Below are 22,391 nucleotides of genomic sequence, written 5' to 3'. Positions count from 1 at the left end.
TGCTCATGCTCATCACCGGTCACTGAGCAAAGTTCAAACCTCCTTGGTACAGCTTAACCTTGACTGCCTCTCCTGATGGGAGTCTTCAAGGTAGGGCCCTGTGTGATGACATGGTCTGCTATGAAATAACAGAGAGGAATGGGGCAATGAGAGACTGAACATCAACCTGCAGATAAAAACCTAAAAATTATTTGAGAGTCAGCCATTATCTTTGAAAATTCACAAACTTCCAGAATTGATTAAATGTCATTAAAATTTCTAAAAAAGCAAGGTGCTTTGTTGTGTGTTGCTTCCATGGTTCTGATATAAGAAAGATATAAGAATGATAAGAAAGACTTGGTTGAGAAAATACTATTTTGGCCATCTCTAGGTATAGCATTGCTTTTATGCACCAGCACCTCTTTCGATTCGATGTTTCCCTGGATGGAAATTAAGTATTTTAGCAACGTTGGAAAGGGAAAAGAAGGGAGGTACTCCAGCCACAGAAAATAAACTTGTGGCTGAATGTTCTGTGGGTATTGAGGTTGCCAATTCTCAAGGATTTCCTAGACTCAACAAGCATTGATGTATAACCTTCAGAATGCTGCTGTGGAAGATGTTACCACAATTCAAAGGCTTGAGTTATACAAAGTGATTTGGAAGGCACCGCTCCTATTCCTTGGAGTGCAGGAAGATTGCAACCTTCACGTGGTCCGCCCTGTTTCGACTAATGCAATCAACTTGACGTGCCCATACGGAAGATCAAATAGAACAAGTTGTCCAACAACTTTAGGCTGTGCACGCCACACGAAAGAAGAAGAAGAGTGCATGAGGTTAAGGGGGAGATCATATAGAGGTGTGTTCAATCATGAGAGGAATAAATAGATTGAATACAAAGAGTCTTTTTCCCAGGGTAGTGGTTCAAGAACTTGAGGACATAGGATTAAGGTGAACGAGAAAGGATTTAATAGGAACTGGAGTGGCAATGTTTAGTTTTACACTGATTGGGGTGGATATATGGAATGAGCCGTCAGAGGAAGAGGTTGAGACAGGTACAATAACAACATTTACAAGACATTTGGACAGGTACATAATAGGAAAATGTTAGCGGGATATAGGCCAAACACATAGCGGCAAATGGGCCTAGCATAGATGGGGCATCTTGGTCAGCATGGATGATTAGCATCTGTTTCTGCCCTCTATGATCCTATCAAACAAATTGTAAAAGCTACATTTTTAAATATCAAAATACTTATAATTATGTAAAAGTACTTATGATCATTTGAATGTCCTCAAACGGATACAGGACAGTCACAGCTTCAAGTTTCCTTGATGGTTTCCATAAGGAATATTCATTCTGTGGAAATTCTAAAGTTACTTACAGCAACAAATGGAAGCATCAACAGTTATATTGAGAAAATACCACTTCCCTCCAACTTCCTGACCAACACCCAAATCATACAAGCACGTGTAGTTTTCAAATATTATCACCAAGAATAAAATGAACGTTATCTCTTCACTTACTTTTCAAAGCATACCTTACACAGAGTCGTAGAGTGATACAGTGTGGAAACAGGCCCTTCGGCCCAACTTGCCCACACCAACCAACATGTCCCAGATACACTAGCCTCGCCTGCCTGCGCTTTGTCCATATCCCCCCAAACCTGTCCTATCCATGTACCTGTCTAACTGTTTCTTAAATGTTGGGATAGTTGGGATGTTGGGATAGTCCCAGCCTCAACTACCTCATCCATTTCATACATTTTTACTTAAAATGTTTGAAAATTACAGTCAAGTAACCATTAAGACAAAGTAACATGTTGGCAGACCATTTGTATACTTGTATTATAAAATAATAATTGCTAGTTTGTTTATCAGAACAATATAAAACTGTATCTATGAGAGGTTAATTCAGACTGTTTGCATTGGAATTTATAGTCTGCAGTTTACAGTTACTATTAGTTGGCTTACAAACTTATGCCCCTGTCCCACTTAGGAAACCTGAACGGAAACATTGCGCCCCACCCAAGGTTTCTGTGCGGTTCCCGGAGGTTGCAGGTGGGGTTGCCGGAGGTTGCAGGTAGTGGAAGCAGGTAAGGAGACTGATAAAAACCTCCGGGAACCACACGGAAACCTTGGGTGGGACGCAAAGTCTCCAGAGGTTTCCGTTCAGGTTTCCTAAGTGGGACAGGGGCATTAGACTTCTTCATCTTGCTAAATGATTGACATAACAGCATTGAAATCAAAAGAAGTGAATTTCAGAGTACAAATTGCGGGCGATATATCATGCAAGCATATTATGCATGGATGAACTTCTATCCTGTTAAATTTATTTAAAAAATAAGTTTTTTTTTAATTCAATTAAGACCATTTCAGGCCCCTGCTTCAGTGTGAACATGAAGCAATCCCAGGTAAGGTATAAAATATATTGTAGAATTTGGCAATATATTTTGAAAGTTATTCCTCAATTTAACTTCGGAAGGGCCATTGCCATAATGGTAGTGCGTTAAGTTTTCCAATTTCTCCAACGGCCTATCTGTGGGATTTCTGATTGACATTGTCCATCAATATTAAATTAGATGTGAATAGGGGTTGCACACCCTCATTACATTTAATCCTTCCCATGTCACATTCCAGAGGCTGGAGCAACAGCGGTTAAGCATGGGTGGTAATTTATTTCCAAATTCAGGCCTTGGGGGGGAAAGTGCCGGTGCTCTAGTCTGGGCTTGTGAAATCTATAAGCATACCTTTCATGTCTCCACCCTTTAAAGGCAAGTCAAAACCCTTTTGCTGGGAAACGGTTCAATTAATCAGATTTCTGATGTATCTACACCTAATTTCCATAATTATAGATGTTTCTTTCATTTTTTTTTTCCTGATTTACAGTGCAATCTTATTAGGGAAGCAGTTACCACCTAAACCTTATTAGAAAAGAGTATGTATTGCTGAGGCTGAAAACTATGAAACATATTCTCATGAAATTGAGACGAAGAGTGAATATCAGCAGTACACGACCCTTCTTTAGGCACTGTCTCCCATCTGACGGGCAGAAAGTGCAAAGTTAGCATAGGCTGTATGTGGGTCATCCAGACATGTTGATGAAGGCGGAGGCAAAAATCAATGTGTAGTGCCTGGACCTGAAACAAACTGCACCTTATTTGCAAATAGGAATTCTAAACCTGTTTGAGACCTCCACTGCTAGGTCATTATACTCACCCTACCCATCACAACCTACAGTACTTAGGAGAATCAGGTTTATACTTAGCCCAATAAAGAGGAAGAAGATTGAACTTTATTGCTTCCATCACAGTGAGGAATGTGGAATCCACTGTGGTGGAAGTTTATGTTAACTTTTATGTGGTTGTGTGTCTTGTTGCTTTTCACTTAGTATGGCTGTATGGTAACTCAAATTTCATTGTACCTTAACCGATACATGCGACAATAAATGGACCTTGACACCTTGAACCTATCCTTGCTACAATATATGGCCAACAAATGCTTTTTTAAAATGCACACGCACATCAGAATGAGGAGGCATTTTTCTCGACCCTGTATTCAGGCCTCTAACAGTCACCCACCACTCAACCCACCACAGGCCTCTAACAGTCATGACATCCTCTACTGCATCTGCCCCCCCCCCCCCCCCCCCCCCCCCCCCCCATCCCTCCCCATAATGCTGCCTGACCAAACCCAACCCATTCAAATTCAGATGATCTCTATCAAAACAGGCTAATTCTGCATTTTGAGCAGGCCTACCCCATCCTTACCCATTTGAGCCCACACCGCCAGCACCTCAGTGGCTCAGAAACATAGAAAATAGGTGCAGGAGTAGACCATTCGGCCCTTTGAGCCAGCACCGCCATTCATTGGGATCATGGCTGATCGTCCCCAATCAATAACCCGTGCCAGCCTTCTCCCCATATCCCTTGATTTCACCAGCCCCTAGAGCTCTATCTCACTCTCTCTTAAATCCATCCAGTGATTTGGCCTCCACTGCCCTCTGTGGCAGGGAATTTCACAAATTCACAACTCTCTGGGTAACAAGGTTTTTTTCTCACCACAGTCTTAAATTACCTCCCCTATTTTCTAAGACTGTGGCCCCTGGTTCTGGACTCATTTTTCCTGCATTTTCCTTGGTATTAATAAACCATAAACTCAAGGATGGATTACGATCAGAAATTCAGGTGTTGGATTGATTTTTGATGCAGAATAATCCTCAAGCACATCGCAGAAAAGTTATGACAAAGAGAAGGCCAACAAACTAATTGTGTCTATGCCAGTCTAGTAGCCCATCTTTCAACACTTGGTCCACAACTCTATAGTTACAACTATTCAAATACACAAGCAAAACTAGCTGCAAATATTAAAGAACCCAGGATCTGGTAAGAAGAAGGGACTGTAGGATACAGGTACTAGTCTAAAATATTAGAAGAAAAGTTGATGAGCTTTGAAGATGATAGATCCAAAGGACCTGACATGTCAGAGTATTGAAAGAGGTAGCCAGAGATAGTGAATGCTGCAGCTATTTCTACAGATTCTGGAATTGTTCCTGTGGATTGCAACAAAGCAAATGTGACCCTATTATTTATGAAAGGAGGAAGGAAGAAAATAGGGATCTACCAACCTTTGACCTATTTGCAAACTTAGAGCAAATGCTGGAATCTATAGTGACATGTAATGACAGAATATTTAAGAGGTAGACACAAAATGCGTGACAGGCAGCATCTCTGGAGAGAAGGAATGGGTGACGTTTCGTGTCGAGGCCCTTTTTCTGACGAGTTACTCCAGCATTTTGTGTCTACCGTCGATTTAAACCAGCATCTGCAGTTCTTTCTTACATACCTTGAGAAGAGCATAGATTTATGAAAGAAAAGTAGAATCGACAAGGGAGAATCATTGGATGCAGTGTTTTTGAATTTTTAGAATACTTTTGACAATGTTCTACACAAAATGTGGGGCAACAAGTTTATAGCAGATGGAGGGGGGGGGGGGGGAGGGGGGGTAATGTAGTTATATGGATTGATAATTCGTTATGAGTTAGAAAGCCAAGAGATAGAATGGAAATATCAATCACAGGTTGACAGTGGAGTACCACAATGATTAGGCTGAAGGGATCAAATATCATATTGTAATGTAAGTGTTGTGAGCTTGGGCAGCTTACATCCCAGCGGTAGGATTTTGATTTCTCTAACTTCAAGTAACCCTTGCATCCCCTGTCTCTCTGTCCCTCCCCCATCCTAGCCATCATACCAGTTTCACTGTCATCCTGCTGCGTTTCACTCTTTGTATTACTTGTTATCACCTTCCCCACAGCCAACAATGGACCATTGTGGGCTCCACCTTTCTTTGATAAACATTGCTGGCTTTGATCTATCTTTTTGAATATCTTTCATTAATTTACCTTTCCATATCTCTCATTTCCCTCTCCCCTGACACTCAGTCTCGACCCGAAACATCACCTATTCATTAGCAATGTTACAAAATTTTGAGATTTTAAAAATCAATCTGCAATTTATCCCATCAGATAAAGCATAAAAAGAAGTTTAATTTGACACCTAATTCACTTTCATAGCTTCAGTATTAAACAAGTTATGGCCATTTTCATACTTGGAAATTAGCATCTTGTTCCCTATTGCTTTTCCATTGACTTAACTCAAAAGCTGTGATCAAGGACAGTCAAAAGCCCATAACTTTCTTAAAAATTAAGAGAACTGAAATATATTTTCAGTTATTATAGATTGAAGCATTCTGAAACAAATATGAAACAATCTTACTTGGATGACCTGAAATTAATGCATATAATTAGTTAGTTACCTAATTGTAGCTAATTACAAAATTCAATTACTAGATCTAAACATCTATCCATTTCTTAAGAAAAGGTTAACATTTTTAAATAGTGTCCAAATAACATTCACACAAGAATTCACAATATAACATGATTTTTAAATCTCATTGTCATGGATTTATAGGCCAAATGGAAGGAATTTAGTGTTTAATTCCCGTATATTAATGGCCATTTAAATCGTCTTGCGAGTGGGATTTTGTGGAACACGATCGTTTGGAACGTTGCGGTTGCAGTGAATTTAAACCCCATATCATCAGAAAAAATACTGCCGGTTCGTATATTTACACAATCACATTTTCGCGACGTGAAATTTTGATTAAAGGCATCCTAAGAAGCACGTTTATATGTAAAATAAACGGCTTACCTTTAGCTGTCCCGTACGTGAAATCCGTCCCGTTGTCGGCGTTCATGGCTTTAGAAAACGATTTTAATTTTTCTCCTGCTATTAAATTATCCAGCGCTAATTTTAATAAACTTGATATAACGGCAGTCGGAGCGATTTTTCTTCAGCAACTAAACAGCCTGACAAAGATTGATATGAACAGGCTGGAGAAAAAGGGCATTTTAAACCCGCCCTCCTCTCAAAGGCGCCAAAGTCGTGCACACGACCAGTGACAGAACTGCAGCGCCGCTGAAGGTAAGTTTTGTAACATACCTATATTCATTTTTTCCAGAGATGCTACCTGACCAACTGAGTTACTCAAGCTTTTTGTATTCTCTCTTCGGTGTACACCAGCATCTGCAGTTCCTTCCCACATGTCATATTTTCAAGTTTGCGAATGAGCTAAATTTGGTGGAATTATGAGTAGGATGGATGACATAAAGAAGCTTCAAGAGGTTAGAGGCAAGCAGAGTGCTGGGCATATGGAATATCATGCAGATAAATGTGAAATCTTCTCATTTGGTGCACAAAACAGAAAAGCAGAGTACTTGTCAAGGATGAGATACTGGGCAGTAATGACGTTGCAAAGCTCTTGTGTGTATGCAAAAGTCATTTGCAGGAGGAACAAGCAATTATAAGGCAGATGATGTATCAGGCTTTAAAATGGGAGAATTTGAATACAGATATCTTACTGCAATTGTACAGGACTTCGGTGAGACTATGCCAGGAGATTTGTGGGCATTTGTGTTCTTCTTACCTAGAAAACCAAGCACTCAGTATGGTGGAGATGTAGCACAGATTCACTAGACTGGCTCCAGGGATGGTAGGTATGCTGCATGAGGCTGTGTGAGGAGCAGTTGATAAGCCTGGACTTGTAATCTCTTGATCTTAGAAGAACAAGAGGAGTTCTCTCTGATAATTACAAAATTCTTACCATGTCTGACAGGCTCTGTCTGAGGAGTCTATAAAACAGGGGCCACAGGCTCAGTTTAGAGATTGTTTAGAATGAAGATAAGGCAAAATCTCTTCACACAGACACTGGCGAATTCGGAATTCGCTACCATGGATGGCTATGGATCTTGGTCATTGAGTTAATTTCAAACAGATTTTTATGGATTTTAATATATTAAAGAAGAAAATGCAGGAACATGGAACAGAGATGGAAGATCAGCCATGATCTTTGTGAATGGCAGAGCAGGCTTGAATAACCAGGTGGCTTACTCATATTTCTTTTCTTCGTGCATGCATCTAAGTACTATTTAAATACAAGATTTTCCGCCTTTACCAAACATCCAGGCATTGAGTTCCATAGTCCTAGAATGGTCCTAAATTTCCACTCCTATTTACTTCTTTTACCAGCCAGTAAATCTATCTTGCCTGCTTTTTGACTTTTATATGAAAGTAACTTAGTCCTATTTATCTAGGTCACATATCATTTATATGTCTCACTCAAACCTCTCTCAAGAGTCAAGAATATATATTAGTCATTTGTAATGACAATGGGACAATGCAGCATAACAAACCTGTAAAAACAATAGCCATAGATAATATATAAAGATAAATTGCTGATTGGATCTCAATTGGTGTTCAGTACAACTATTTGAAAACATCAATTCAAATCACAGGATTAATTGATGTTTCAGTTATAAAGAAACAATCATAACTGAACTGCCATTTCAAAAGTTTCATAGAACAATGTGAGTTGAAAAGGGTTACATAGAATAACCCAGAAATGCCTAAGAGACTGTGTCTTTAGTGATTAGACATGTTTTTCTCCTTATTTTCAGTAAAAATGAAACTAGTCTATTTTATGTTGGATAACATAATCCAGACAAGGCCATCTGAACCCTTTCACAAGCTTCAACTTTATTTCATTCAATATTGCAATCTGATCCAACTATTTTCCCCTTTTATTTATGGATTCACTCATTCTGGAGCTGTATCTTTCTACTTGATATTTATTTTTGAAATTATTTTGGCTTCACTTTAGTCAATCACAACTATTGTTTACCCATATGTTTTTTTTCTCTCTAATTTTAGAGATCTGGTCTTGGTGGCAGGGCTATCATTTGTCGTATGTCTCTATTTGTTCCTTAGAGTAGGGTGGTAGGCCACCTACGTGATTTGTTGCAGTCTTATCACCAATATCTCAGTGGTCATCATTGAATGGAAACTTACCTGATCCAGCAATACCTTTGCTAGAACTTTGTGTTGAGCAACCAAACTCCTGACTACTCAAAATCTTCTCATTACACAAACGACACAAGGCAGGATCATGATGTAAGCAACTCCAACAGTAATCATGAAGCCTAATATTATCAAGGACAAAGTTGACTGATAGATGATAGACACAAAATGCTGGTGTAACTCAGCGGGACAGGCAGCATCTCTGGAGAGAAGGAATGGGTGATGTTTCGAGTCGAGACCCTTCTTCAGTCGGAAGAAGTTTGAAGAAGGGTCTTGACCCAAAATGGCACCCATTCTTTTTCTCCAGAGATGCTGCCTGGCCCACTGAGTTACTTCAGCATTTTGAGTCTATCCAGTTTAAACCAGCATCTGCAGTTCCTTCTTACACATAGACGGATAGATGCCCATTTATACATGTATATCCAGTTCATTTGCCAGAGGTAGACCATGGCTACAATATGTGCCATCTATGAAATTGACTTCTGCTACTTGCCAAGGCTGTAGCAGAATCTCCCTGTGACATTCACCACCTGGTCAAGGTTAGTAAGCATATCAAAACACCAACCTGTAGCTTCCCCTGCAAGTCACACTGTTATGACTTGAAAATAGACCATTGTTCCTTTATCAAAGCTGGGCCAGAATCTTGCATCACAAGAGCATGTGGAAGTACCTTCACTGCAGGAATTACAATCATTTAATAAGGCACCTCATCACAACCTTTTAAAGTTCATCGCAGATGGACAATAAATTTCAGTAAAACTCACACCCCACAGATGAATAAAAGAAACATGTATACTGGCCTGCTACATATTTTAAACATTTTATAGTTTTAATTTTCATTTAAGATACAGCAACCACAGTATTTTGAATTAGTTTTTTTTTGAGTAAAGATACCTTCCCAATGAAAAAAATAGAAGCACGAGAGTAAGGGCTTCACAAAATCTTTATGAAAAGCTAACAAATTGCTTTGAAAGTGATTGATACAAATAAAACCATTCAGCTATAGAATGTTTATTGATGTAAATGCACTCTGTTACAATGAGTCAATGTATTAAATAGTTCAACTCCAAATGGAACACTATGGTGCAAGGAAGTGATTTGTCAAAGTTGGCATAGAGGCTGCATGAGTCTAAAAAGTTACTGAGGCACATATTAGTGGGTACATGTCTGTGAGTTAAGAAAGACTTAACTCACAAAATCATTTTGGATAGTGAGTCGTGTATATCCAACTCATTCACATTGCTAAGTGTTTGGAAGCACAGAGCTTGATGCATACTTACATAGAGTGGACGGAGTGTGTCTCAGTAGCTGCTGACCAGCTGCCGGCAATTTTCTGATTGAAAAATACCAACTGCTACGTCAAATCTTTCCAATCTATAAAATGTGAGCAACTGATGAGCATTGATGACTATAATTTCAAACATATTTTGGCAGCTTGAAACTGATCTCTCTTTCCCTGGATGATCATATAAATGGTATAAATCAATTGGTTAATTTCACGTCAATCTTTCAGGTTGCATTGGCATTGGATATGGAACCAATATCCAAACACTCTTGTAAAACCACTTAATGATGTGACAATTAAGGGGAACTAAATGCTTGTGGGTTAGCATCTGACAAATCAAGATCATTTGTAACATTTTGCAACAAGTTGAAATGTTCAAAAATACTTATTAAATATTTAATCATCTACAAAGCAATTTGTTATTATCATCAAATTTTGTGAAGCTCTTTCTCTTATGCTTTTACTTTCAGTGGGAAGGTATTTTAATTTAAAAAAATCAAAATACTGTAATCTGCTGCAAATTTTATTAAAAACAAAAACTGTTTAAAATGCATTTGTTTTTCCTTTTTTCGTTTTTGTCTTTTTAAAAAAAATGTTTTTACTTACTCACTCTTTGATTACACTCATTTGGTAGTTTAGGGGTTCTATTACACATTCACTTTCTTTCTTGCTCTTTCTCTCTTTTTCTATTTCATCTTTGTTAAAATTAACGTGGAAGCTGCACAATAAATGTATTATGTCATATGCCGCTGTTTATATTTTTGTACACTGCTTCTAATAAAAATATCTATATTACTAAAAGTCTGTTCTTGACAGGTTTTGGCCATCTGTGCTGCGATTTCCGAGAGAACGCCGCCACCTACGGCCGTCATTTTTGGCCACCTCGCTCAGAGCCCCCCTCCGCCGTATGTGTGCCGAGGATTTTTCCCGTCGATGTAAAATGACAGAGAAATGAATGATTTTACAAAATTCCCCATTCTCTCTGCTGCCCCTGCTGGCGGCAGGGGGGAGGGACTATAAAACCAGAAAGTGGTGTGCCCCAATCAGTCTCTTCAAGATGGAGGAAGGCAGAGGGTCACGTTTCTCTGAACTGTGAATAACACTGAACACATGTCTACTCAAACGTAAGTGCCCTTAGTGGTTCTAAAACGCTTGCAGAATGTGTCTATTGGTTCTAAAATGTTTGCAAAAAGTATTTCTTGGTTCTAAAATGCTTGCAGAATGTCTTTCTTTTTTGGTTCTAAAATGTTTTTTTAAGTTCTCCCCCCCCTCTCCCCCCCCCCCCCCTCTCCTCCCCCCCCACCCCCCCCACCCCCCCCCCCCCCCCCCCCCCCACCCCCGCCCCCCACCACCACCCCCCCCCTCCCTCCCCCCCCTCTCCTCTCCCCCCCCCCCCTCCTCTCCACTCCCCCTCTCTCCCCTTCCCCCTCCCCCACCATTCCCCCCCTAAACCCCTCCCCCCCCCACACACCCCCCCCCCCCTATTAAATAAATAAATAGAATACAGAACACGCCAGGATAGATGTTCATTTATGAATATGTTTGGATGGATGGAAATTCTTAGTCATTTCAGGCAAAGAACTATGTTTACAGTTTAAAATAATTTAGTTTATCAAACAAAACCTATAAGGTTTTATGGGCCTGTCCCACTTGGTGATGTTTTAGGCAACCAGGTGACATAATACATTTATTGTACAGCTTCCACTTTAATTTTAACAAAGATGAAATGGAAAAAGAGAGAAAGAGCAAGAAAGAAAGTGAATGTGTAATAGAACCCCTAAACTACCAAATGAGTGTAATCAAAGAGTTATCCGGCGACTGTCATAGTCATAGCAGGTCGCTGAAAAACCAGCAACAACCTACATCATCCGGGCGACAACGTACAACGCCACCTACGTCAGGAGAAGTCAAGCTATGCTCATTGTCGCCGATAATTTTTCAACATGTTGAAAATTTAGCGGCAACCAGAAAGTCGCTACGACTTCTTGCGCGACTGAGGAGACTACTCCCGGCGACCACCGGCGAACATGTGGCGACAAACTAGTCGCCTGTAGTTGCCTAAAAAAATCACCTAAGTGGGACAGGGCCATAGCTTAGGCTGAGGTTCTGAGGCTGAAGTTCCAATGCAGGGTTTCCATCTGAAATGCCAAAATGCCTTTGCCCCCATAAATGCTGCTTGATCTATTGATTTCCTTCAGCATTGTGTTTAAGAAGGAACTGCAAATGCTGGAAAATCGAAGGTACACAAAAATGCTGGAGATACTCAGCGGGTGCAGCAGCATCTATGGAGTGAAGGAAATGGGCAACGTTTCGGGCCGAAACCGGGCCAAAACCCTTCTTCAGACTGATTTCCTTCAGCAAATTGTTTGTTGCTCTGCGACCGAAGGCTATATGTCCAATTCCCATTTTACAAAGTTTAACTATAAAATTTAGGCTGATGCTTCAGTTCCATATTTAGGACGTTGTAATTTGTAAGTGTAGTGGCCGAAATGTATCATCAGTTGCATTCCTGAAGCGCAATATGGAAGCAACTGAGTAGAGTTATACCGTACCAAACCAGGCCCTTTGGCCCAGTGTCACCACCAGTCATGATGCCCCATCCACGCTAGTCCTGTTTGTCCATGTTTGGTCTGTATCTCTTTTTTCGATCAATGTACCTGTCCAAGTAACTTTTCAATGTTGTAAAAGTACCTGCCTCAACTACCTCATCTGGCAGCTTGTTCTATGCATCTACCACCCTCTGGTTAAAGGTACCACCCTCTGAAAAAGTTGTCCCCTCAGATTCTTATTAAATCTTTTCCCTCTCACCTTAAAGCTATGTCCTCTGGTTCTTGATTCCCCAACTCGGGGTAAAGGACCCTATTGATTCCCCTCATGACTTTATACACCTCTATGGGATCACCACTCATCCTCCTGTATTCCAAGGTACAAAGCCCTAGTAACCTGCCTGACCTCTCCCTGTGTCTCAGGCTCTCACGTCCTGGCAACATCCTTGTAAACCTTCTCTGTACTCTTTCCTGTTTAATGACATCCTTCCTGTAGCAGGGTGACCAAAACTGAACACAATACTCCAAATGCAGCCCCACCAATGTGTTATTATACAACCGTAACATAACATCCCAACTTCTATACTCAATACCCTGACTGATGAAGGCCCATGTACTGAAAGCCTTCTTTACCACTTTATCTACCTGTGACAGGAAACTATGTACCTGTACTCCAAGATCCCTCTGCTTTACAACAGAGCCCCACCATTCACTGTGAAAGTCCTGCCCTGCTTTGAATTCCTAAAATGCATTACCTTGCACTTATTTAATTAAACTCAGTTTGCCATTCCTCAGCCCACTGGTCCATCTGCTCAAGATCTTGCTGTAATTTTTGGAAAACCATCTTCACTATCTATGATTCCACATACTTTAGTGTCATCTGCAAACCTAAATTTGTTTATTGTACACTTTCAGAAGTCAATGGAACTTAATTTCACAAGGCGAGAACATCTCATTGCTGCTCGTTTAGTAGATGGATACATGGAAAATAAATGAAACCCCAAGGGTAGGATGTTTTCTTTTGTCTCTTGTACAATATTTTCCCTCAATCAACATAAACCATATAACTGCTCAATATCACATTGTTTTTACGTGAAAGCAATATGATCGTCACATGTCTGACCTTGCGGCTGTAACTGCACTTCAGAAATAGAAGCTTAAAATGCAGTCAATATTCATTTGGTTTTGCAACATCCAAATGTTTCAGGCTGAACTTTTTCTGATGAAGAGTCCTCGACTAAACACATGAAATCCGTTTTCCTACTCACAGCTGCTGCCCAACCGGCTGAATATTCCCAGCATTTATTTCAGATTCCAGCATCTATATATTGTTGACTACTCTGGAAGTGTGCCAATGTCAGCATTTTTAGAAAGATGCAAGATCACGACATCACATCATATTTGCACAAGAGAGAAAGCCAGAGATCCTGGTCATAGGCCCAGGATGGGCAATGGATGTGGGTTCAGTACAATAGATGGCGGGTGCCATCCCCACCCCCCACCATTCCATTTCTTTGTTGGTTTCACAACATGATGCATGTCCTTCCAAAACTTCTCTGCACACAAATCCAGCATCTTCTCCTCTACAACACTTAAGAATTGTAGAAGAACTTCTGGGACCAAAACATCAATACAATAATCAGGACACACAAAAGACTGCAGATGTTAATATCCTGAGTGGAAAATAAAGTTCTGGCAGACATCTGCAGGTCAGGCAGCATCAGCGGTGAATTGAACGACTATGTTTCAGATTGGGACTTTTTTTCAGGCTCTGAGGAAGGGTCCTGACCCAAAACGTCATCTGTCCATTCCATCCACAGATGCTCCCTGGCCTGCTGAGTTCCTACTGAACAACACTTTGTTTCTGACCCCTCTGACTCAATCGTCTAGCTTCGACCTGTCGTGAATTATGAGAGCAATCCTGAACATGACATTGCAGGTGTGGCCACCTGATACTCTCTATTGGTTTATACTCTCTAGAATTTAGAAGATTGAGAGGGGATCTTATAGAAACTTACAAAATTCTTAAGGGGTTGGACAGGCTAGATGCAGGAAGATTGTTCCCGATGTTGGGGAAGTCCAGGACAAGGGGTCACAGCTTAAGGATAAAGGGGAAATCCTTTAAAACCGAGATGAGAAGAACTTTTTTCACGCAGAGGGTGGTGAATCTCTGGAACTCTCTGCCACAGAGGGTAGTTGAGGCCACTTCATTAGCTATATTTAAGAGGGAGTTAGATGTGGCCCTTGTGGCTAAGGGGATCAGGGGGTATGGAGAGAAGGCAGGTACGGGATACTGAGTTGGATGATCAGCCATGATCATATTGAATGGCAGTGCAGGCTCGAAGGGCCAAATGGCCTACTCCTGCACCTAATTTCTATGTTTCTATGTTTCTATACACACACAACTCTTCAAAACGTCACTTGGCTGTAACTGTAAAGATCCTTATAATGTCCTGCTTCAATACAAACCTCTGGCAACACTGGAGTTTGTTCTCTGACAGAGCAATGAACTTGTTGGGGTAATGAAATTAAATATGGAAATGTTTGCTCCTAAAGTCACACATTAGGAAGACCTGTAGACTCTGCATGAAGACCAATAACAGAGTCTGCTGGCACTGCATTGGGGTCGGAAATCTGCCTCTCCAATCTTATTTCAGCAAGAACGAACTGGCAGAGGACTGGAGTCCCTGTTCAGTTGAATGGGGACTTGCGGTCTTGAGATTAGGAGGCTACAGATAAGTTAAGCTTTTCCTTACCTCATTTTAAAGATTTTAACATATCTTTTTTTTTTAAGAAGTGTTTTAAATGTTTTAAAAGGTCCAAGCATTACCTTTTGAAAAATACCAGCAAAGCTCATAGTTTTAAAATATCTATGAAATATAGATATATATGCAACAATAAAAGCGAGCAGATGCACAGAGTGCACCTGGAAAGGAATGCAACTTGAACTGTGTGCAAATATCATATATTTGTTGGCCTGGAAATTAGTGAATGAATAATCTCTTTGTGATATTTAATTTAGTTCTGAATTTAGAATTTAATTTAGCAATGTAACTTTAACCCCAACAAAAGTGGTATCTACTACACATTTAGTCAAAAGTAAACAAGCTGTGAGCAATTAATTTGATGGCCAACTATAACAAATGGGTGGACGTTGCGAAAAATCTGGCATTAATATAGAGAGGCTGGAGGTAAAATTAGTGAAGATGAGGCCGAATATTATCTAGTTAGCATGTTTCAAGATCTGGTTCCCCACACCCTAGACATCAAAAAGCAGAGAGGGTGTTACTGACTGCTATACAAACTTGGCAGGCAGGATAGGTAGTGCAGCAATCCTCTGAATATGCCATACTCTCTAACTGGTTTCACAAACACCCTGTACAATTAGCTTTGGGACGCACAAAACCAGAGAGCACTGCACTCCACTCTTTTGTAGTCTCTCTCAATTTATACTCTTCTTTAATGATTTCTCCGCATGAAATGCATGTCATCACACTTTCATACATTAAACTCCATTTTTCACCTACTCACTCAACCTATCTTTAGCCTACTGTGGAATCCAAACATCCACACAACATGCCCTCTCACCTATTTTTTGTGGTATCAGCAAATGTGTGCATCTCATACTCTGCTTGCTCCTTCCAGTCAATAAAAAATTGAGGTGCAAATAATTCAGGAACTCCACCGATAAATATATTTCCTGTCTGAAAACGACCCATTTCTTTCAACTATCATCTTCTGTTGTTACCACAAAGAGATTTGTATTGTTTCTTTAAAATGATCAGAGTTACAACCTCCATTTTGTTCAGATCTGTCTGATGATTTGTGCCTGAAGTTTCTCTCTACCAAGTTATAGAACTACAGGGGCAACACCATCTCCTCCAGAGACCAGTTGACATACAGCCATTGTAACATCATGTTAATCGGCATGGTGGAAGAGTGGATTGGATGGTGTACTCTGGAATAGAGAGAAGGACACCATCATGGGCAGAATGCTCATTGAAGAATGTTTTATAGTGCCCCCTCCAGTGGACATTGATTGTTTCTCTCTTCTTGATAAGTTCGCCTGGAGTCTCGCTTCTGAGCAGAGTGGTTAATTGGATTATGGATGATCTCGACAGCTCTGAACAATGAACACGTGTTCGCCACCTTCGTTGCTGGATCTCCTGCACGCCTTGCACCAATCATGTGTTCTTAATGTCACGGCCGTTTCATTGCAATCTCAGTCTTAAGATATCTGTGGAGGTGTTTTACTTATCCCTCAAAGTTTGATAAAGTTTCTAGTTGAAAACTCATGGCTTTCGGACAGCTGTGTGCACCCTCTTGCATGCTCCAAAGACTTGGATATGTACAGTTCCACCAGCACAATCTCTGTAAAATCCTCCAGTTTACTAGCGTGATAACGTCAATGTCAGCACCTGTTTCCAGTCAGCATTCAGGTTCCAAAAACACTAGCTTTCATGCCACACTATTTGTATGTCAAATACAAGACTCCCCCCAAAAAGGCATCCTACGCCAACGCCTGTCACAGTAAGAGATAATAGAGTAAATTCAAAGGCATGCTTCAACATATTGAGTACAGGAGCAAAGAGGTCCTTCTGCAGTTGTATATGGCCCTAGTTGCATTTCGTTGTCTCTGTAATGTACACTGACAATGACAATTAAAATTTAAAATTGAATCTGAATCTAGTCTGGAGTATTGTGTGCAGTTTTGGTCCTCTAATTTGAGGAAGGACATTCTTGCTATTGAGGAGTGCAGCGTAGGTTAACGTAGGTTTACAAGGTTAATTCCCGGGATGGCAGGACTGTCATATGCTGAGAGAATGGAGCAGCTGGGCTTGTACACTCTGGAGTTTAGAAGGATGAGAGGGAATCTTATTGAAACACATAATATTATTAAGGGTTTGGACACGCTGGAGGCAGGAAACATGTTCCCAATGTTGGGGGAGTACAGAACCAGGGGCCAAAGTTTAAGAATAAGGGGTAAGCCATTTAGAACGGAGACAAGGAAACACTTTTTCTCAGAGAGTTGAGTCTGTGGAATTCTCTGTCTCAGAGGGTGGTAGAGGCCGGTTCTCTGGATACTTTCAAGAGAGCTAGATAGGGCTCTTAAAGATAGTGGAGTCAGGGGATATGGGGGGAAGGCAGGAATGGGTACTGATTGGGGATGATCAGCCATGATCACATTGAATGGTAGTGCTGGCTCGAAGGGCCAAATGGCCTACTCCTGCACCTATTGTCTAACATCTGAAAAATGTAACATCCCCACCAACTCATGGGAGTCCATGGCCCATGCCTTATCAAAATGTAGAAAGAATATCCAGGATGGTGTTTTAAGGAACAAATCAAACTAGTAAAAAGGGTGGAAGGAGTGCTTCTATACAGGCCATCTACTTGTCCCACCAAGTTTCTCCTTCTCCACCTGGGTCAGGTGGAGAAAAAAAAATGTTACTTTCTCATTTAATTTATATTAACCAATTCAGCATTCCAAGACCTATGGCAACCATGAGACCTGCTTCTAGAATCCATTAATAGTACATTGTAAACAGTTGTTCCAAATTATTTTGAAGAAGGGGCCATCTACTTGTCCCACCAAGTTTCTCCTTCTCCACCTGGGTCAGGTGGAGATTAAAAAAAAGGTTCACTAGACTGATTCCTGTCAAGACTTATTAGACTTGGTTTATACTCTCTAGAATTTTTGAGAATCTTATATTACAAAACCAAGGGGTTCTAGATGCATTCCTGAAGGAGGGGTCACAGCTAAGTGTGGCTTTAAAACCACTTTTTTCCCACAGAGAGACCTGGAACTCTCTAGTTGAATGGCTATATTTAAGAGGGAGTTAGATGTTGCCCTTGTGGCCAAGGGGATCAGGGGGTATGGAGAGAAGGCAGTTACGGGATACTGAGTTGGATGATCAGCCATGATCATATTGAATGGCGGTGCAGGCTCGAAGGGCCGAATGGCCTACTCCTGCACCTAATTTCTATGTTTCTATGAAACGTCACCCATTCCTTCTCTCCAGAGATGCTGCCTGTCCCGCTGAGTTACTCCAGCTTTTTGTGTCTGTCTGATCCAAATAATTGATCTTTTGTTGAAGCACTTGGCCTCTTCTGGCAATTCATTTTTCCAGGAAATTAATTTCCATGCTCTAGAAAAAAGCATGCTTTCACGGACAAGTAAAACGCACAAAGATATAGATTTAGTCCCATTTTGTGGAATCTCCCACATAATGAATCTGTAAGCATTCAGCTTATAATGTTTACAAAGCTGAGAGATACATTTTAAGGATATTTTTTCTTAGAATTCTTAGAAATTAATTTAAAGCAAGTCAAGAATTAGTTATACTGCTTTGCTTGTTGCATAATTTTAGTGGCAGTGTGAAACCATAAGAATAAAAAGGAAAGAGTAATTTTATAACCTCAGAAATAAGCACTGGAATGGCCTGAAATACCGATTTATAGATTTTATTCACTTGTGAACCTCAATAATGAACATTAGCATGTCTTCTGTCATAGAAAACATCATGATTATATTTATCCATGAACTAATCTGAAATTTATTTGGCATACTTTCAACATGAACTGTTCACCAAATTAGTTTCTCCTCTCCATCCACAGAGCACAAAACAAATGACTTCAAGTACCAACGAAAGAAATTGCCAAGGAATTCATCCTTGGTTGTCATTGCTGACCATACAACATACGTGCATTGTGCAATATCTCAAAAAGTCTGTTCCACTGAAGTAGTGTAACTGAATATTGGAAGCAAAAATACAAAATACAGTGGCTTCTATATAACAGTATATACTGTAGCATTTCAAACTAAGGATGAATGTCTAGATATTTGACTTCCTTGGTATCTATGGCTCCTGTATTCTGCTAAACTGGGTATTAGGTTCACTTGAGCATGAAACAAGCACATAATTGTAATGGCGTTTGGCCTAATCTGGCAATGCTATGCTAACTTCTTAAAACAAATTGGTTACAGTTTAGAAACTCAACTTGTTTCCCCAGTGAGAAACATATTTCATTTGTGCACAAAATTTCTAATAATAAATAGATCAGTATCGATGAATATTAACATTCAATGAAAATACCAACCTTTATTCCACTCTGAACCTGCTTGTGAATGTCAAGGAATGATTCCTTCAGTAATTCACCATCAGGAGTGAAAATCTTTACAAAACCTTCCTTTTCCAAGATGAAGAGTCTTTGTGATCCATCTCCACAATGCACTAATCCAGTTGGCTGCACAAGTCCACTGACCACTTCATGAAGGCAGTAACAGTTTTTTTTATATTTTCTAAAGAAAAAATAAAATATTTAATTATTTTTTGATAATGGTGTGATTTATTTTATACAAAACAATCTGGATATTTTGGTCATGTTGCCAACATTACAAAAAAGGAAAATGTATGACATAGTCAGAACATTTTCACTATTTGCCATTATTCTCTATATTTTTTTTCTTTAATTCATTATGGTTCAAAATTCAAAGTATGCACATATTAAAGCTACATTTTGCTTTGAACTGAAGCCAATCTCTTTAGACAGCTAAAGGTTGCTAAATTGAATAAGCCTTTGACATTTTTGCCACAAAATATATCAATTATGTATTGTCAATTAATACCAATTAATTGATTGTGTTGTAGCTGTTTAGTGAAATTATGGCTATCATGATATAAATTCCAATCAATACGACACACAACCTGATGGGAAGGTGATCATTTTGCTGGATGATGCACAAGGACTAAAAACCAATAATAGTTTTCTAAAATATTTGCTTACAAATGTGATTACATAAAAATGCCATCACCTTTAATAACAATCAAACTGTTGTAACTCTTCAGAGAATCAGCATCTTTTCCCATGTCCCAGATGATATCTAATCAAATTGTGAGACATGGTATTGAATTTTCAAGAATTTTGTTTCTGGAGATGAAAGCCAAATATAGCAGGTTTCTTTGATTTAACATCTGGCTGCAAAACACCCTCAGTGACCCAGTGAACATCATGCATTTAAAGGTTTAACGTACTGGTGATATTTCAGTCCAGGTCCAAATCATCTTACAAATTAATCTGAAGAAGGGTCCCAACCCAAATCATCAACTATTCATGTTCACCAGAGATGCTGCCTGACCTGCTGAGTTACTCCAGTACATTGTGTCTCTTTTTTTTGTAAATCAGCTTCTGCATTTCCTTGTGTCTCCATATTTAAGGGTTGGTAAGTTATGAATGATATTAGCATGAGTATTGCAATGAAATGCATTATTTGTGAAATATACTAGCTATTCAATAAATAGTTATTTTGTATGATATCTATTTACAAAGTCCATTTGCCAAGATTTATATTGTAATAAAAACTTGATCAGACTAGGCCAGTGGTTCCCAACGTGGGGCGTACGCCCCACAGGGGGGCAATTTGATTTTTAAGGGGGGCAATTTCCACCTAATGTTTTTTTCTTTTTTTTTTACAATTTTTTAGTAATTTCTTGCTCAGAACTTTAACTGTCTTTTGTTTATTTCATTTTTCTTTTTCATGGATGCCATGTTCTTTTGAAGCTTGTTTAAACCAAGGTATTGGCGTTTTAAGCTTCTTCAGCTGAAATGGAGTTCACTTTTTAAATTATAAGAATTATATATCACCACATGGGGGGGGGGGGCATCAGGATTTTAGAGGTGATTAGGTGGGGCATGGCCAAAAAAAGGTTGGGAACCACTGGACTAGGCAGAACAAATTCGGAGGCTAAAGGTTGTGGTACATGCAAGATTGGTACTTTTGCGACTATGACATAGTGCATATTAAATTGACGTTTTCAGTCGTTATTTTTAATGCAAAAATTATGTTCAAGCCACTGTTTAAGAATGCAAGAACCAGTTTGACACTAAATAAACCTTTTGCATCTATTTCATTTGGAAAAAAATGCAAAAACTTAAATCTGAAAAAGGAATCGAATGGCAAGTTAACATAGGATGTTTGGTGAATTTGCTATAAAAATAATTTTAGGAATGTAGGAAATTATCTTGAAGAGCTAAGGTGGCTAATTTGCAAAAACCTTCTCGAACTACTTTAAATGTTGCATCTAGGGACCCTGCCTTGCCAATTCATAACCATAAAATTTAGATTTAAATTCTTGGTGATGATTATTTTCATAAGCAATATTGCACACCGAGATTGGAGAAAATTATACCTCAGAGTATGTGGTCCAAATTAGTGTGTAGGAAGGAACTGCAGGTGCTGGTTTAAATCGAAGTTAGACACAAAATGCTGGAATAACTCAGCGGGACAGGCAGCATCTCTAGGGAGCAGGAATGGGTGATGTTTCAGGTCCGAAACATAAAAACATAGAAAATAGGTGCAGGAGTAGGCCATTCGGCCCTTCGAGCCTGCACCGCCATTCAATATGATCATGGCTGATCATCAAACTCAGTATCCCATCCCTGCCTTCTCTCCATACCCCCTGATCCCTTTAGCCAAAAGGGCAACATCTAACTCCCTCTTAAATATATCCAATGAACTGGCCTCAACTACCTCTGTGGCAGATAATTCCACAGATTCACCACTCTCTGTGTAAAAATGATTTTCTCATCTGGGTCCTAAAAGACTTCCCCCTTATCCTTAAACTGTGACCCCTTGTTCTGGACTTCCCCAACATCGGGAATAATCTTCCTGCATCTAGCCTGTCCAACCCCTTAAGAATTTTGTAAATTTCTATAAGATCCCCCCCTCAATCTTCTAATATTGTCTGAAGGGTCTCGACCCAAAACGTCACCCATACCTTCTCTCCAGTTATGCTGCCTGCCCCGCTGAGTTACTCCAGCTCTTTGTGTCTATCCTACTGCAAATTGTACCCTGGAGTACAAATTCAATTAAATTCTGTGGCCTTAATGATCTGACGTTACATTACGTTACAAATACATTATATATTTCAACTAATTCATTGAGGTCAATCTTGGATTTCTGTAATAATGGAGTAACTGGTGGATGCAAGGTGAAGAGAAGATCTAGTTTCATGAGAAAGTGAACATGAGTGAACTGATTGAGAAAAAGCAACCTGGCTTTGTCATACTCTTTAGCATTAGCTCAGTACCCTGGAGAACCTGGTTCTTCAAATACACATCCAAGTACTTTTTAAAAAAGGATAAAGGTTTTCTGCCTCTACCACC

At 39.7% G+C, this 22,391-nt stretch overlaps 1 protein-coding gene across 2 annotated transcripts in view; it reads right to left on the bottom strand.

The window, feature by feature from the left end:
* The window catches only part of hhip (hedgehog interacting protein), a 138,834-nt gene that overhangs the window by 97,122 nt on the left and 19,321 nt on the right, over positions 1 to 22,391 (bottom strand). For both annotated transcript variants that reach the window (XM_055646179.1, XM_055646169.1), the window contains exon 4: positions 19,326 to 19,527. In XM_055646179.1, coding sequence (XP_055502154.1) covers positions 19,326 to 19,527 — 202 coding nt within the window. The remainder of the gene's footprint in view (positions 1 to 19,325; positions 19,528 to 22,391) is intronic.

The sequence above is a fragment of the Leucoraja erinacea genome, chromosome 1 (assembly GCF_028641065.1).
Source record: "Leucoraja erinacea ecotype New England chromosome 1, Leri_hhj_1, whole genome shotgun sequence".
NCBI lineage: Eukaryota > Metazoa > Chordata > Chondrichthyes > Rajiformes > Rajidae > Leucoraja > Leucoraja erinaceus.
The sequence above is the reverse complement of the archived record's forward strand: the minus strand, read 5'-3'. Positions and strand labels throughout refer to the sequence as shown.